General features: G+C 34.2%; 1 protein-coding gene across 11 annotated transcripts in view; it reads right to left on the bottom strand.

Moving 5' to 3' along the window:
- The window catches only part of EPHA6 (EPH receptor A6), a 943752-nt gene that overhangs the window by 111852 nt on the left and 812682 nt on the right, over positions 1-19218 (bottom strand). For all 11 annotated transcript variants that reach the window (XR_010155659.1, XR_010155660.1, XR_010155661.1 and 8 more), the window contains one exon: positions 996-1205. Coding sequence is in view for 8 of the 11 variants with exons in the window: in XM_009445923.5 (XP_009444198.1) it covers positions 996-1205 (210 nt within the window). In the remaining 3 variants the exon portion in view is untranslated. The remainder of the gene's footprint in view (positions 1-995; positions 1206-19218) is intronic.

The raw sequence follows: 19218 nt of genomic DNA, 5'->3' as shown, positions 1-19218 counted from the left end.
TTCTACAAAGCAAATATAGCAAGGCATAAAATATTCCTTTCACAATATTAAACTTGCATTTTATTCTGGAGTAACTGAATACAGCAAAGTTTCAAAAAAACTCATAGAGCATGAGATAAAAAAGGACTCAATAATGAAGTTGCATCTTTTAAAATAATGTGTAAAGTGAGAAAATAAGAATATAATAAAAATCTTTTGAGTAGCTTTAATGACTTATTTTTCATTGAAACTGACTGCCAAATGAGTTAGTGGTGAAGGTTTGTTTAAAAAAATAACAGAATATAACTTTATGAATTAGTAGCTTGAAGATAGCACAACAGAGACTTTGAGACCAAATTCCTCAAAACAATAACCAAAGAGATCAGTGAAATAAATAGGTTTAGGACAGTCAGAAATATTTACACTATCCATAGGACAAATTGAACTGATATAATTTGTGGATGACTATTTGGTTCTAAAGTTTTAAATTTGCATTTCAGCTCACATTTTCTCCAAGTATCATTTAGGAAAAGGTTTAGAGTGTACTTATATATCTACAAAGAAACCCATATTGTTCATTATAAGTATGATCAGATCATTCAAAACCATTTGGAAATAAAGTCATTTCAGAATCACTGGTTCCTCATATTACTGAGGTAGTAATTAATTCTACCATTTAGATACACAGAACTCTATTTAAATAAAATTATTAAATCATCAAAGATACTTCAGCCCATGTTATAACATCCAGTCATGACATGGACGTTAAGCATGATGTTAAAGTCCCAGGACAATGAAAGAAAGAAAACAGGTATGAAAGTTTTTGTTTTCTTTTTTGTTGTTGTTGTTATAAACTAGACACTCAAAGCAAATACTTTTCAATTAAATAATGATATCAAATTAGCAAAGTAATAAATACAAGCAGAAAATTAGGAAGGCAGAAACAGAATTACTCTAATGACATTAAAAACAATAAAAGTAAACAAACTATATTAGGAAAGGGCACATAAACTTACAGTTGTCGTATAAGCAGCTTCTGGATCATCTTCCAGCACTCTGGAGAGACCAAAATCAGAAACTTTGCATACTAAGTTGCTATTGACCAGTATATTCCGAGCCGCTAGGTCTCGATGAACATAACCCATATCAGAAAGATACTTCATGCCTGATGCAATGCCTCGGAGCATTCCGACCAACTGGATGACTGTGAAGTGGCCATCATGCTTCTGCAAGAGAATCACAATTGTGTAAATTGATTTATTTTAATGCAGTGTGTGCGTGTGTGTATTAAATAAGATCCTTATATTTATTTTATTGGATCAAATGAAGATAAGCATCAACTTTGGTGATCACTGACTATATTCATAAGGAAAAGTAATAATTTGTTTGACATTTAAAGAAAAGGGAAAATTTAACTGGAAGTAGTGAAGGACAACTAAACAAAAGACAGAAGGAAATCAACCAAATTAACTCTCAGAACAAAATTATTTCAAAAGCTTAGGTAATAGGAGAGAACTAAAGTGAAATAAAGTAAGAGCAAAGTCTGCCAAAAAAAAGGCTACCAAACAAATAGAATCCACTTTCCATAGCTGTGAGCTTTGAACCAGCTGTACAGCTGGGTAGAAGGGCAGCAAAACCTAGGACTGGATAAAACCCGTGTGATAACTGGAGATACTGTGAAAAATAGTAGTCAGGACAGGTGACTCAGGAAAAAAAAAGTGATGGTATAAACAAGAAACAAGTATAGGAAAGCAGCAGAATGAAAAAAAGCACAAGCAAACAGAAAAGAAATAGAGTTTTCCATTTTTTTCATTATACAGGGAAGACAGAAAAGTTGTTAGCAATTGACAGAAAAATGAGACAATTTTAGCACCTGATTGGAAGGATTAAATTAAATGATGTGGAGAATGAGTCAGGCATGGTATCAGTATCAATCCCATTTAACTAATCAATCCCATCTTATTCCCTCCACCTTGATTTTAAAATAATGTTTTCATTTTAAAGAGTTAAAAAATATCCAATTGTTATCTGAGCAAAATGTATGCACCAACAAGACCAGATACAAATAGTAAACAAATAGTACCCTTGAAATTAGAGGAAATAAAAATAAAAATATTTTAAGTGTGAAAAATAATGCATATTATTCTACCTAGTTATTCGGAGATTGTTGTCTTTAATGGAGTTATAGAGCAACATGAAAAATTCTTTTTTTATACATCATGCAACATTTATTTATGAATGATATTAAAAATGAATATCTAGCAGTAGATTGTAGGGCTATATTACTTTATGTTATACATTAGAAGCACAAATAAGAGAAACTTATAAATTTTAAAAGTTAAAGCAGTTTTTATGAATACATATCTGATTTCAAACCATAGTGCAGCTTCAGGACAGAGATGATCTTACCCTAGCTGTCATGGTGACACAGTCTCTTATACAATGATGATTCATTGTTCAGGTAAATGAATAAGCTTATACTACAAATGAAATAAACTTTGTCTTGCTCTATCAACTTATCTCTCTGATAGCTCTCTGATAATATCTCCCAACTCAAGTGCAGAGTAAGGGAAAGAACCCTCTCTTAAAAAAACACTCTTACAGCAAGAATATCCATTTAAGCCGGCACTTCTGTATAATTAATGTATAAAGGATGACCTAGCAAAGAAAATCTTTGATGTTATTAGCTCTTTATGTTTCAAATCCATCTTCTTAGACAGTACACTATTAGATGAAATCTGCCTCTTCTATCATGTACACTACCTACCACTCTTCTTCTATTAGGAATCTTGAAACCTTTGAGTGGAATTGAAAGTATAAGTTCTTTCGACCTAAAATGAAGTACACCGAAGTTTAAAAGTTGGCTTTTTTACCTATTCAAAAATGGAGTTGCCTCCTATCATAATTCTTGTCAAGCAGAATTTTAAAGTAGTAGTGAATGTTAATGGGGCACCTGAAAACTCGAGTGTCTGTTTCCTTATCTACACGATGAGAATAGAGTCATCTAACTCGGAATTGCAGGGAGAATCACATATAAAGCAGACAGCACAGCTCCTCACTTAATTTAATAATAGTTAGTCCTTGTTATTACTGTTATTATATGTGGTTTTTTTTGCAATTTTAATGAGTCAGAAAATTCCCTTCTCACTTTTCTGAAAAATCACTTCTCAACATATGCTCCTACATATATGATGAGAAATAGTTACTTAAGACCAGGGTGAAATTTAATGTTCTATCTATGCCGAGTGTGTCACAAAGCACCAATTTGTTTTTTAATACTTTTATTGAAATATAATTTGTGTACCATACAATGTATCTTTTAAAGTATACAATTCAGTTTTTACCTTATTCACGGAGTTGTACAACTATCACCAAAATCAACTCTAGAACATTTTCGTCATCCCCTCTGAAAAGGCCCATCTTTACTAGCAATAACTCCTCACTTCTCCTAACTCCTCCCACCACCCCGGGCAACCAGTAGTCTACTTTCTAGCTCTATATATTTGCCTATTCTGGATATCTCTTGAATGGAATCATACAATATGTGGTCTTTTGTGACTGTCTTCTTTCACCTAGTATGTTTCCAAGGTTCATCCACATTGTAGCATGTATCAGTAATTTATTCATTTTATTGCTGGATAATTTCTACTCTTTTTGTGTATTCATCAGTTGATGGATATTTGACTTATTTCTACTTTTTGGCTATTATGCAAGTTATTTTAAAAATTAACCTTAAAATATTTTTGTCACCAACATTTGAAGATTTAGATTAACTGCTTTCATTTCAATCATCATGGTAATAACGGTTCTAATAATGGTAAGTGGTATCATTTTAAAAATAAGATTTTGGTGTATTAAAAGAATCTAAACTACTTTCTTTATGTTCTTTTATAGAACTATAAATGTAGGATATTTACTTCTAATCCATTGGCCAAGACATTTTCAGGGCTCCATGAGGTCAAAATTATTTTCATAATAGCACTAAGTACATGTTTTTGCCTTTTTTCACTAGGTTGATATTTGCACAAATGGTACAAAACTCTGATGGGTAAAACTGCAGGAGTCTTATCAGGAATCATGTCAGCACCAAACCAAGCTATACTAGTATTCTCATATTCTTCTCTGACACAGGCACTCACAGAAAGATTAAAAAAAAAAAAAAAGCTAGTTTTTCTTAAGAATGTCCTTGGTGAAGCAGTAAATCTTATGAGTTTCATTAAATCATGATTTTTGATTACACACTCTCAGCATCAATACCTCTGAGGAAGAGAAGAAAGCAGGATTGGGCAGCAGCAGGTTACAGTTCAGTGCCTTCACCCAAAGGCCTTCATCTATTTTATGGGATGTTCTGGATAACTCCTCAGAGTTGCCTCAAACTGAGGAAAAAAAGACTGGGCCCCTGTCCTACATCAATCACTGGATTCAGGCTGCTCATGTAAAGGGGTCATGGCCTTGGGTGAGGTAGCTTTCTTTAGCCAAGAGCATTCCCTAGGGAGTGATTCGGTTAAGGGCTATCAGCTTCCAAAACTCTGGAAGCTATAGGAATAAGGAAGCTGATCCTGTGAGCCCTCCCAACAAAGTTCCTGGGTGCACATCTTTTTACAATCTTTCCCAGGGAACCCAACCTGTGTTATTTTATCTCTCTATCACTACAATCTTCTGTCTATTTATCCACGATCCAATTGGTCTATCTACTGTTTATAAAATGTGGGCTTGATGAAAAAAAAAAGCTCTAAAAATAGTTCTATATGCTTTTGGGAATGCATATGTTAATTTCTTCCACATTATTACAGGAGAAAAATAGCTAACATTCATTGAACACAATAAGCCAGTCCCAGACTAAGGTTTTTACACGTCTTATTTTATTTCATTCTCTCAATATTGATGTGATGTAAATGTAGTGATTATCTTCATCTTGTAGATGGTGAAACTGCAGGACAAAGAGATCTAATAACCTAGTAAGTGGTGGAGTCCAGATTTGAATCCAGGCAATGACAGAGCCTGTATTCTTATCTATTGGAGTTTTTGGAAAAACAACTGAACCAAATTTTACCTAATTCTGGGCTAGGTTGGGTAGCATAATTTGGCAAAATAAAGCAACGTATAAAGACTTCTAAGGTCATTTAACCAAAAGCAAACAAACAAAAACACTCCAGATAAATCAATAAATGAGGATCTATTCACCTCTGTCTGGCTGAGAGGAATAGCCCCATTTATTCATACATGAGGTATAGCACAAATCTATTTCTCTACAAATGACACAATTCTCTTATTCAAACAAAATCTATATTCCTTTTTCTGGTCTTGCTCAACATAGCCTTCTCAAGTTTGGTTTAGGACATATTGGTTTCCTTGAATATGGTAGATGGTTAATAAATGGTGACAGAATTAAATTAAATAACTTTTGATCCTATCTTGTGGTGCAATAGTTGTTATTGCTATATTGTTCCTATTGTCTTGTATAAAACAGACTGTTTCCTTTTCTTAAAGTAGGACATAAGTATTATCCCTTTATGTAGCAGTTCTATTACAGCATCCACTATATTGCCATGCATTTTGTTAGCACTCGATAAATATTAATTCAAATTGAATCGAATTGTTTATGAGGGGAGAAGAAAAATGTGAGAGCACTGAGATTTAATATTTTGGGGCTTCTTACTGAAGATTAATCTAAAAGAAACTATGAATTTTTTTATGACATATGGTCTCTTCCCAGGAAGGCAGATTCAAATGAAAGAGAGTGAATATGGCATATTTATATACTGCATCTCAGAGATTAGTAGCTGGAATTCAGTTTGTCTTTATCCCTCTTTTTTTTGCTCTCTCAACCTGACTGCTAAGAAACATGGATTTTACCCTCTAACTGACAGAAAGGGTGAGGCTGATTGGAAGGGGTTTCTGAAAGCTATATATAATAATGCCTGCTGTTTCTAAAAGCTGCAGAGCTCCATCAGACTCTCTCAGACACCAGAACACAGCATCCCCAGATCTGAGCAGTAAATGACACGTCGCATTGCGTATGTGGTAACCCAATCACTTCACGATGGTTGTCAAGGCGCTGCTTCATGGACTGTATCTACATACACTTCAAGCCTCTCAATGTCCATTCATCTTAGGCTGAGCTCAAGTACTTAGACCGAGGTTATGACAAACATAGGATCTGAGTGCCAGGCTGTCCTGAAGCCATCACATTACTTTCTAACAAAGTTTTCTGTGAAAACACAAATCTTACCCTGTGACTTGCTTTAAACACTTCAATGATTTTCAATGACAGAATAAAGTGCACTGTCTTAGTCATGAATACAAAGACCTGACCCTTGCTCATATCTTTAGTTGCATACCCTTATTCTGCTTTATTTATTTTTTTTTTGCATGTGCTCAATTCACCCCTACAACATGCTGTTTTATATCTAATGTGTTTTGCTTATACAGTTTCCTCTTCCAGGAAGGTCATTCTAGTCTTTGTCACCTGAGTTTTTTTGTGACATGTATTATCTCTTCCAGGAGGCCCTTGCTGAATCCTCAAGTTTATTCCTTCTAACAACACTCCCTGAGTATCCTATGGGCCAGTTACTGTAATTCTAGGTGCTAGGAGTCAATGTGGGAAGCAAAACAGGGTGATTTGAGAGCAACAGAGAGAAAAACTTGGTCCAACTTGGCTTTGTCTCTAAAATAGATCTCAAACCTTGGCTAAAACCAAATATGTATGTGTTTGTCTCTCCCACTGGATTGAAGATGATCTCGAGAACAATGAGCATATCTTGTCTTGTTCACCCTTGTAATCCCAGGGCCTAGCACCTTGCCTGGCACAGTGGATATTTAATAGATATTCACTAAATTGATCTAAACTGAATTCATTTATTTTTCTCTTAAAGGAGTGAAGCTTTTCAAACTTTCAGTATGTGGTAAGATATTCTCTTGAAGTATTTTTAATGAAAAGTCATATTTACTATAGGAGATTCTCTGCAAAGATCATGAATGAGCAAGAAGTACTGAAGTGTTGACTACACTTGCAGCCATCTCCATTTTTGAGGACAAGACTCTGATTATAACTACTACAAAATTTTTATGTTTTTGCTGAAGAGTGAGGAAAAGGGAACTAAATATCTTATATAGATATCTGCCATATTTCTTTCTAGATCTTCAGTGGAGAATCACTGATGTCAAGCCCACCAACTGAATAGCTTAGAAACTGTCAAAGATCTATGGACCATAATATAAATCACTGCCCTCAAACTTTATTGCCGAAAAATGTGCATTATTAAAGCAGATAACTCTGGTGATTCAGTGTCCTTAAAAGGTTAAATATGATGGTAGATGACACTATAACCGGTAGATGATAAGCTGCTATTCTTGAGGAGAATTAACAAAAATTGCATGTCACTGATTCTACAAACATTTAGAGGATACCCTTCACAATGTGGTGTCATGGGTACCTACAATAAACAAGTTTCACAGATTCCTCACAAATCTGGTTCAATAAAGACTATTGGATAATGACAATTTAAGCTAAAAAATGAAGTAATGGAAATTTGGTCCATATGTATATCAAAAGCCTTTTTGGTTCACTAACTATGAATTATAAGAAATGACACTAGCCTTTCAAAACAAAATGACAAAAAAAGAAGGCTAAGTGGAAGCCTTGTAAAATTATTAATTCCAAACCTTTGACTTGAGCTATAAAATGGCTACACAAGACATTTACCTTACTAGATGGTTTACAAAAGACCAAGGTACTCAAACACTGGACACTTCAAGCCTCTTGTTCCCATTTTTGTGTTGCTAGAGGTCATTCTCAAAAAACTGGATGTCAGAAATGCAAAGGGTTCATAAGAGACAAAAGATGGGCATCTCTGAAGAGCCAGAACAACACAGAGGATCTGACTTTTGGGGTACTGATTGTCCTTTGGTACAAAAATATCCTCACCCATATTATCTGCCTGTTTCCACTTACTTTTGTTTTGCTCTCTGAAATTCCTCTATTAAAATATTTTTGGGGTTTACAAATGCAGTAAAAGATGAAAAATCATCTGGAGGAATTAGAATAGTATTTGTGAGTCACATACTCGCACAAATCAATCTAACCTTATATCCAGCTAAGATTTGTGCCAATGAGAAAATGGAAAGTGAGATTAGGATGGGATGAGAGTCCAGGTTACAGATGGTTTTATAAGGTGGAAAAAGACCTAAACTCAGGCAAGAGGGGATGAAGAAGTGCTACCACATGTGATTTCTCACAATAAAAGTTTTATATTTGAGGACTTGGAGGGAAGACATGACGAAATAGGTAGATAAATAGAAAAATTGCCTTAAAATTTTTGCCCGGGGCAAGTCATGTAAAGGGAAGGAAAACACACTTTCCCCATTTTGAAGGAAACTTCCAGGCCTCTTTCCTATTGGACATTTCATATTTTAGCTGTAGTCTGTGTTAAAGAGGCTTCTATAAGTCTGCCCAGGGACTTCAGCAATGTCTTTAAAAGACATATTTATGGAAAAATGTATTTTAAGTTCTGAACAATTGATTTATAAATGACTTTGCAGAAAACAGTCTTTGGAGGATTACTTCTATAACTTAAGTTTAAAGTTAAATTTCAGTTTTTATATGTTTCTAAATCAAAAAGGTGACTACACTATGACTTTTTAAAATGATGTTGAATTTGAAAAAGAAATGTTTGGGATTATTTATAGATTTCAAAACACCAAATCACCCTTGTTTTTTAAAATAACCACCAAATAAATAAGTAACTATCTCCTTTTTATTGAAAATTGTCTTGGTTCTTGTGGTCTTCCCAGTTGAAAATCTTATTATAATTTAACTTAATAAATCCTTCAAAGATCTTTCTCTTGTAGTCATCATACATTTTGAACTTAAGCTAGGCACAGTTATAGTTTTAGTTATAGTTGAGAGAGGCCACCAAGAGTGAAATCAGTAATTTCAATAATAAGAAAACTAAAAATGTCATTTCTAATACACCTAAAAACCTAGGAAGAACATAAGTAGATATGGATTTATGAAACATGGTGTTTAGATTTCAGAATTACATGTTAAGAGCTAAAACTGAATCTGAATATAATATAGCTTTAGCTTACAAAGGTTACTACTGAATTTGCTTTGTTCAAAATAACTTCTGCTTAGATCTATATGAAAGTAATATATACTAGTTACTGTGTACTATATTTATACAAAGTCAAAATTAATTTAAAGTTATTATTTGGGGTAGGGTGTCACAAAGTGCCATCATCTTGATGAAGCATCATTAGAGCATATCAGAATAATCCAGGGAAGTTTTTGCAGACCATATCTGTGTATGTCTGCATATGTATCTGGTGAAGTCTCTCTAAGATGGTGATTCTGGTTATTGGGCATGGTTAAATTATAAATTTAGGGTTTAATATTTAGTTCTGTAAATCCAATATTTCATAAATGGTACAAACAAAGGGATAGGAGTGACCATAGAGGAGTTCAGGAAAAATACATAGAATTTCTTTATATATAATTTTACATTATATACAATCAAAAGATCAATGTCAAGTTTCGTATGCAAAAGAAGAATTAATGAGAATTATAAATTATAATTTCATGGTATCAGTTACTACAATGCTTAAAGAGGTATACTTATGCTATTGAATATTGCTGCTCAAACTCCTAATTTACAAAAAAAGTTCACTCATCCATACCATATGCTTGGTTCTAAGAACACCATACTCTCATATATGTGCATGTCTGATGTCACATTATTTTTAGAATAGTATTTAGCATTAAGCTGACACAGGTATAGTAAAAGATAACATTCTACTGCATGAAGTTTAACCTATTTTTCTCTTAAAAATGTAATTAAGGTGTGTTCCAACTATAGTTTTTATGGCTTAAAAACAGTTGGCCAGGCATGTTGGCTCACATCTCTAATCCCGCATTTTGGGAGGCTGAAGCAGGAGGATCATTTGAGGCCAGGAGATTGAGACAAGCCTGGACAACATAGTAAGACCCCATCTCTACAAAAATAAAAAATTAGCTAGCACGGTGGTGTATGCCTGTAGTCCCAGCTATTCAAGAGGCTGAGTTGGGAGAATCTCAAGCCCAGAAGTTTGAGGTTGCAGTGAACTATAATCACGCCAATACACTCCAGCCCGGGCAATAAAGGCTCCAAATAAACAAACAAACAAACAAACAAACAAACAAACAAACAAACAAACAGTTATTGGTGGGTAAATGCAATTTTCTTCTTTTCCACTGCTGAATATAAAATGAGTGTTATTTAGATTAATTTCACTTTTCTACCTTAGCACAAATATAACCACATGCACACAATTTACAAGAAAAATGTGCTAATAAAATACAGCTCTCATTATTAATAAATAACTAGTATAAGGTGAAATGCCATCTTTACTAGATTTATAATTTGAGTACATAAATATTTAAAAGATCTCTTTAATTTTTAAATTAATATTTGCTTCGCATTTGCTCAAGGAAACTCTTCAAATGTCTCACATTGCTTTTGAAATGCTGATATGCACTTACATATGTTATTTCAATAGTCATATTCCTGAAGTATATCTACATTTTTTAATGGTAAAAATTGAAACTATTTTTAGCCACCTGAAAAAACAGATCAGGAAGTAACAGACAATTTTATGACTTTTAGTGATATCTTCTGAAATATAATATAATAATAATAGATGACCTTATGAATACCTGATTATGTGGCAGACACTGTTCTAGGAGTTTTATGTATATTAGCCATTTAATACTATAGTGCAATAACCTTAGGAAACAGTTATTGCCTATCATTGAACTTATTTTGTACGTAAATATTGTCCTTGATTTTCTCTTTCTTTTATGCACTTTATCCAATCCATCAGCAAATCCTATTGGCTCTACTTTTAACATACATCATAGACTTTGACCATTTCCCATAAACTCTACTGCAACGATCCTAGTTTAGAGCATCATTATCTCTTACCTGGATTATGGCAAAAGCCTCCTAATTTCCCTGCATCTATTTGTGCCTCACTGTAGTCTCTTCGCAATACAGCAACCAGAGTGATCCTTATAAAATATAGTAATTAGGTCATCATGCTATGCCTCTATTCCAAAGACTACAGTGGCTTCCCATATTACTCAGAGAAGAGTCAAAGTCATTATAATGGCCTACTATGCCTCATTTCAGTAGTTTTCCAACTTGGCTGCATATTGGACTCAACTGGGGGAACTTTTGACAAATATTGATGCATATGTCCCATCCCAAGAGATTTTGATTTCATTGGTCTGGGGTAAAGCCTGGAACTTGAGATTTTTAAAAGGTCTTCAAATTTAAATTATTATAATATATAGCCAAATATGAGAATCATTGCTGTCCAAGAGATGTTTCCCTTTCTGTCTCCATCTGCTCTGAGTTTATCTTTTACTATTCTTCTTACATAATCTTCTCTAGCCATAATGATAGGGTGACTATATATTTTATTATTCTAACTGCACAGTAAAAGGCTCATGCTAATAATTGTGAAGGGATAACATGCATAATTTGGCATTGTTTTAGGAAAAACAGGCATTATGTTCATCAAGCATAAATACTTATTTGCCGTTCTGTAGAAATAAAATGCTCCTACTTCAGAGAACTGGCACTTGCTATTACTATTCCCTGGAATATTTTCTCTCAGGTATCCACTTTATTTGCTCCCTTACCTTCTTCTAATCTTTACTCAAATGCCATGTTTCAGTGAGACCTTCTCTGCCACTCAATGTAATCCTGAAACCCACTCTCAACTCCACTTGCCTTTTCCCTGCTTTATTTTTCTCCACAGTAATAACACCATCTGACTTACCATATATTTTGCTGAATTCTTATTTCTCTACCCACTACATTTTTTAATTCTCTCTTGCTTACTTCTGTATTCCAGGATCCAGAAAAGTACCTGGCCTACTGTAGTCTGTCAATACATATTTGCATAACAAATGAATGAATGATTTATCAGCTGTTTGACATTGGGCAAGTCACCTAACTTGCCATGCCTGTTTGGTCACTGGTAAAATGAGGATAGTGGTAATAACTACTTCACAGTGCTGTTGTAAACAATAAGTGAGCTAATGCATGGGACTGGAATAATGACTGACCCATAGAAAGCACATGTAAATGTTAGTTACATTAGTTTATTAAGTATATTAATCTCATCTTTATTTCAGCCACAGACTCCCAAATGGACATCTGGAAGTTGTCATTTCTAAAACTGCCTCACTTTAGAAATATTAAACATCAACCTAGTATTATGGTGGTAAACCTGCTCTCCAGAGAAAAATAAGACAGAAAGCCCTGATTTGTAGCATTTGCCAATTCCTGTGGTGTAAATACTCCCAACATACCAAATTTTAAGCTACTAACAGTTTATCAACCAGCTCTTGCAAACTGGTATGATCTGGCTTTAGCACACTACTGCCAGTACCCTACTTTCTGGCCACATTCTTCTTTCCCTTCCTCTCTTACCCTCATACAAAACTATACTTTCTCATCTATGCAATAAAGACTTCTAGCCCATATACTTTCGATTCTTTCTAGTCTATTAGACTCTTTATTTCCTTCTTTATGTAGCATGGACTCACGGTCTGTTACCTGAATGATCCCTTCACTACCATCCTCAGTCCCCTTTTGGCATCCTTGTTTTTCTTTTGTACATGCTCTACAAACCATAGTTTCTATTATCTTCACTCTTACATTTGGGGAGTTGAGTGTTCATGTAGAAAATCACATAAGCATGCACATCACTGCCATAACACATTTATGTTCTTCAGCATCAGCTGAATATTCAGCATTATTAGTTAATTATTTTTCTCCAGGACCAAGATGAGGGCTGGCAAATTTGGGGAACAAATGTATACAACTAGCACATATAACTGGGCCAACAGGCCAAAAGATCATCTCTCCTGGATACTTACATTGCATACAATTAATAACTTTGATAAAGATTTTTGGTTGGTTGCACCTGCTGGGGCCTTAAAAAAACAGTAGTAGAACCTGCTCTTCATGGTCCAGCATTTTCATGATCTGCTACTTTTCTTTTTAATTTCAATAATTATTCCAAACATTCACCTTAAAGGAAAGTTTGTCCTCAAAATTCCCATAAAAACTCTTCTACTACTTTGTGTAGAAATGCAATAGAATCAGGCATCATTTCCTTCAATTTATGCATGTTCCTCATGAAGCTATCTAGATTCACAACACTCCAGTCTTGGGAGATGTGGTGGCTTCTACTCTCCAAAGCCAATCCTCCACTAGGTTCCTTGATTTTATACCTTTTCATCTCCTTAAATCTTTTGTTTTGTCAAGTTTTTAAATTCCCCCCTTCTTCTTTTTCAGTGTATACATAGTCCAAATTGTCATCTATTTAAAAAATACCCTTGATTTTAAGATACAATTACAAACATTAACATAAGTAACAACAGACCATCAAAATATATGAAACAAAAATTGACAGAATTGAAGGGAGAAACAGGCAGACAAACATTTCAAAATCCCACTCTGAAAAATGGACAGAACAACCAGAGAGAAGATAAGAATATAAAGAACTTGAACGACACAATAAACCAACTAGATCTAACAGAAGTACACACTATACCCAAGAAAAATAGAACAAAATTTCATGTGGAATATTTTCTTTGATAAGCCATATGTTAGACTATAAATTTACGTATCAAGAGATTTCAAATAGTAGATTTCATACAAATTATGTTCTCTGACTACAACAGATAAAGTAAGAAGTAAATAACAGAAGAAAAATGGAAAAGTCCACAAATTTGTGTATAAACAATAAACTCTCAAACAACCAATGGATCAAAGAAGAAATCACAAAGAAAATTAGAAAATACTTAGTGACTACTGAAAATGAAAGTACCTCATATTACAATTTGTAGGACACACATCCGAAGCAGAGCCAAGGAGGAAATTTGTGGCTATAAATGTCTGTATTGAAAAAGAGGAAGATCTCAAAACCACAACCTACCTTAACAATGTAAGGAACAAGAGAAGAACAAACTAAACCCAAGGGTAACAAAAATAAGGAAATAAAAATTAGAAGAAAGATAAATAAAATAGAGAATAGAAAAACAATAAAGAAAATCCACAAAACCAAAAGTTGGTTCTTCCAAAAGAACAACAAAATCAACAAACTTTTATCTAGATTGACCAAGAAAATGAAGAGAAGACTGAAATTACTAAAACCAGAATGAAGGTGCAATATTACTACCGATTCTACAGAAATAAAAAGGATTATGACAGTACTATAAATGATTGTATGTGAACAATTAGATAACCTGGATAAAATGGAAAAATTCCTAGGAACACAAAACCTATCAAGACTAGATGATGAAGAAATAAAAAACCTGAATAGACCTATAACTAGTAGTAAGATTAAATTAGTAATAAAACATCTCTTGATAAAGAAAATCCTTGGACCTGATGATGATGGCTTTATTGGTGAAGTATACCAAACATTTAAAGAATGAACACAAATCCTCCTCAAACTTCATCCTAAAAAATTGAAGAGGTGAGAGACATTTTGATTCATTCCATGAACATTACACCTTGATACTAAAGCCAGACAAAGACATTACAAAAAACCCCCACATTATTATAGACCAATATCCCTTAACCATTCATGAAAAAATCCCCAAGAAAATACTAGCAGACGGAATTCAGCAGCATATTAAAAGTATTATACACCACGGCCAAATGGAATTAATTCAAATTAATAATTTGAATGTCAGGATGGTTCAAATATGAAAGTCAGTCAATGTAACACACCACATTAACTGAATGAAGGGGGAAGATCTCCACAATGATCTAAATTGGTGAAGAAGAAAACATTTGACAAAACTCATCACAGTTTCACGATAAAAACACTCAACAAGCTAGGAATAAAAGAAAATTACTTTGACATAATAAAAGCTATATGTATGTTTATATAACCCACAGTGAACATCATACTCGACAGTTACAAATTGAAAGTTTTTCCTCTAAGATAATGAACAGGGCCAGGATGGCACTTTCACCATTTCGATTCAACATAACTAACAGAATTCCAACAACAACTTTTTTTTTTTTGGCAGAAACACAGAAGTCCACCCTAGAATTCACATTCACGTTATATTTCAAGGGACCTTAAATAACCAACAGAGAAGAGCAAAGCTGGAGAATTCACATTTCCTGATTTCAAAACTTAGTATAAAGCTACAATAATCAAAATATTGTGGTATTTGCATAAAGACACACATATTGACCAATGGAATAGATTAGAGAGCCCAGAAATAAACCTTTTCATGTATGATTGCTATGGCTTGGATGTATGTGTCCTTTCCAAATTCATATGCTGGAATGTAATACCTAATGTGATAGTATTAAGAGTCGGGCTTTTGGTAAATGATTAAGTCATGAACACTCAATCCTCGTGAATGGGATTAATGCTATTGTAAAAGAGGGTGTAAAGAGAATCCTAGCTCCTTTTTGCCCTTTTTGCTCTTCTGCTCTTCCACCATGTAAGGACACAGCTTTTGTCCCTTCTGTCATATGAGAATGCAGCAAGAAAATGCCATCTTAGAAGGATAGTAAGCCATTACCCTTGGGCTTGGACTTCTCAGCTTCCAGAACTGTGAGAAATAAATTTCTATTATTTATTAATTATCCAATCTGTGTTATATTGTTATACAAGCAGGAAGGGACTAATACAATGGTTAAATAATTTTTGAAAAGGGTACCAAGATTAGTAAATTTGGAAAGTACAGTCTTTTCAATAAATGATGCTAGGAAAGCTGAATATCAACATGCAAAATGATGAAGTTAAATCTTTACCTAAAACATATGTAAAAATTAACTCAAAATGCATCAAAGACCTAAATGTAAGACCTCAAATTATAAAACTCTTAGAAGAAAACATAGTGCAAAAGCTTCATAACATTAGATTTGGCAATGATTTCTTAGATATGATACCAAAGCCACAGGCAACAAAAGAAAAAACTGACAAACTGGGCCACATGAAACTTAAAAACTTTTGTGCATCAAAAAACACTATTTGCAGAGTAGAAAGGCAATGCACAGAATGGGAGAAAATGCTTGTAAATCACATATCTCCTAAGGGAATAGTATCCATCCTATATAGAGAACTCCTAAAATTCAACAAAAAAAAAAACAAGCAACCTGATTCAAAAATGGAAAATGGACTTGAATAGATACTCTTATAAAGTAGATATACAAATGGCCAATAAGCACTGAAAAGATCCTGAAAACCACAAATCATTATAGAAATTAAAACTTCGTTGAGACACCACTTCACATCCATCAGGATAGCCATTATAACAACAAACATAAAACAAACAAAAACATCAGAAAATAACATGTGTTAGTGAGAATACAGAGAAATTGAAACTCTTGTACTCTGTTGGTAGGAATGTAAAATGACATAGCCACTATAGAAAACAGTATGGTGGTTTCCCTAAAAGTTAAAAATAGAATTAAAATATTATCCAGTAATCCCACTTCTGGATATATACTCAAATGAATGGAAAGTAGGGTGTCAAAGTGCATCTATTCTCACAGTAGCATTCTTCGCAATAGCTAAAACATGAAAGCAATACAAGTATCCATCAAGAGATGAACGGATAAGCAAAATGTGGCATGTACATACAATGGAATATCATTTATCCTTAAAAAGAAAGGAGATTCTGACATACACTTCAACATGAATGAACTTTGAGGACATTATGCTAAGTGAAATAAGCCAATCACAAAAGACAAATACGATATGATTTCACTTACATGTGATACTAAGAGTAGTCAAACTCATAGAGACAGACAGCAGAATGCTATTTGCCAGGGGCTGGGGGAAGGGAGAATTGGGGAGTTTAATGATTTTAAAGAAGTGGGAAAGTTTAATTATTTAATGAGTACAGCATTTCAGTTTTGCCAGATAAATAGAGTTCTGCAGATGGATACTGGTGATATTTGCACAATGATATGAATGTACTTAATACCACTGAATTGTGCACTTAAAAATGGTTAAGATGGTAAATTTTATGTGTATTTTATCAAAATAAAAAAATTGAAAAGAAATCCTTGATTTTTCTTATATTTTGGTCTACTAGCATACTAGCATTTGATTTATTGTTTGCCTTGACATCTCACCCACCTGTTCCCAAAGGAATCATCTCCACCTACAAATTCCTGTTAGTTGTTCATTCTCATTTTTGCTCTCTGCAATCTGGCTTCTGCCTGGGACCAAGCCATTGAAAGTGCTCTTGTTGAGAACACTGAGTCACTCTTATGTGCTAAATCCTATAGATGTTTCTCTGTTTCTGTCTTTCAGAATTCCTCTCCTGAATTTGTCACAATCGGTTATATGCTTCTGACTTAAAAGCTATATTCCCTTGGGTCTGGGGACTTCATGTTTTTCTCTCCGTCCTTGTTCCTCTTTGCCCACTCTTGCCTAGTTACCTTTGGGCATTCCATCCATGGGGCCCTTCAGATTGGTATGGCACAAAGTTCCACCCTGGTTCAACTTTCTTCTTAGGAAATATCATGGTTTGCATTTAGTAACTACCTTTATGCTACCAAGTCCCAGATGTTCAACTTTAGCCAAGATTTTTCCACTGAGCATCAGATTTGTATTTTAAATTGCTGTCTGGACATTTCCTTTTTTAAAAAAGAAATTCAAAACTTTTATTTTAAGTTCAGGGGTACATGTGCAGGATGTGCAGATTTCTTAAATGGTTGTGTCATGGGGGCTTGTCGTACAGATTATTTCACCCTTCAGGTATTAAGTCTAGCATCCATTAGTTATTTTTCCTGATCCTCTCCCTCCTCCCACCCTCCACTCTCTGAGAGGCCCCAGTGTGTGTTGTTCCCTTCTATGTGTTGTCCATGTGTTCTCATCATTTAGTTCTCACTTACAAATGATAACATGCAGTGCTTGGTTTCTGTTTCTGTGTTAGTTTGCTAAGGATAACAACCTCTAGTTCCATCCTTGTGCCTGCAAAGGACATGATCTCATTATTTTTCACGACTGCATAGTATTCCATGGTGTATATGTACCATATTTTCTTCATCCAGTCTATCATTGATGGGCATTTGGGTTGATTCCACATCTTTGCAATTTCATATAGTGCTGCAATGAATATATGCATGCGTGTGTGTTTATAATAGAACGATTTCTATTCCTTTGGGTATATACTCAGTAATGGGATTGCTGGGTCAAATGTTATTTCTGTCTTTAGGTCTCTGAGGAATTGCCACACTGTCTTTTACAATAATTGAACTAATTTACACTGCTACCAACAGTGTATAGCCATTGCTTTTTCTCCACCACCTTGCCAGCATCTATTAATGTTTGATTTTTTAATAATAGCCATTCTGACTGGTGTGAGATGGTAACTCATTGTGGTTTTGATTTGCACTTCTCTAACGATCAGTGATGCTGAGCTTTTTTCATATACTTCTTGGCCACATGCATGTCTCCTTTTACATGTCTGTTCATGTCCTTTGTCCAGTTTTTAATGGGGTTGTTTGCTTTTTTCTTGTAAATTTGTTTAAGTTCCTTATATATGCTGGATATTAGAACTCTGTCAGATGCATAGTTTGCAGAAGTTTTCTCCCATTCTGTAGGTTGTCCATTTACTCTGTTAATAGTTTCTTTTGCTATGTGGAAGCTCTTTAGTTTGATTAGATTCTATTTGTCCATTTTTACTTTTGTTGCAATTATTTTGGTGTCTTCATCATAAAATTTTTGGCCGTGCCTATCTCCTGAATGGTATTACCTAGGTTGTCTTCCAGGGTTTTTATATTTTTAGGTTTTACACTTAACTCTTTAATCCTTCTTGAGTTAATTTCTGTATATGGTGTAAGAAAAGGGTCCAGTTTCAATTTTCTGCATATGGCTAGCCAGTTATACCAGTACCCTTTATTGAATAAAGAAATCTTTTCCTCATTGCTTGTTTTTGTCAGGTTTGTCAAGGATTAGATAGCTGTAGGTGTGTAGTCTTATTTCTGTGTTCTCTCTTCTGTTCCACTGGTCTATGTGTCTGTTCTTGTACCAGTACCATGCTATTTTGCTCACTGTAGTCCTATGGTATAGTTTGAAGTTGAGTAGCATGATGCCTCCAGCTTTGTTCTTTTTGCTTAGGACTGCCTTGACTACTTGGGTTCTTTGTTGGTTCCATACGAATGTTAAAATAGTTTTTTCTAGTTCTGTGAAGAACACCAA

The sequence above is a fragment of the Pan troglodytes genome, chromosome 2 (genome assembly GCF_028858775.2).
Source record: "Pan troglodytes isolate AG18354 chromosome 2, NHGRI_mPanTro3-v2.0_pri, whole genome shotgun sequence".
NCBI lineage: Eukaryota > Metazoa > Chordata > Mammalia > Primates > Hominidae > Pan > Pan troglodytes.
The sequence above is the reverse complement of the archived record's forward strand: the minus strand, read 5'-3'. Positions and strand labels throughout refer to the sequence as shown.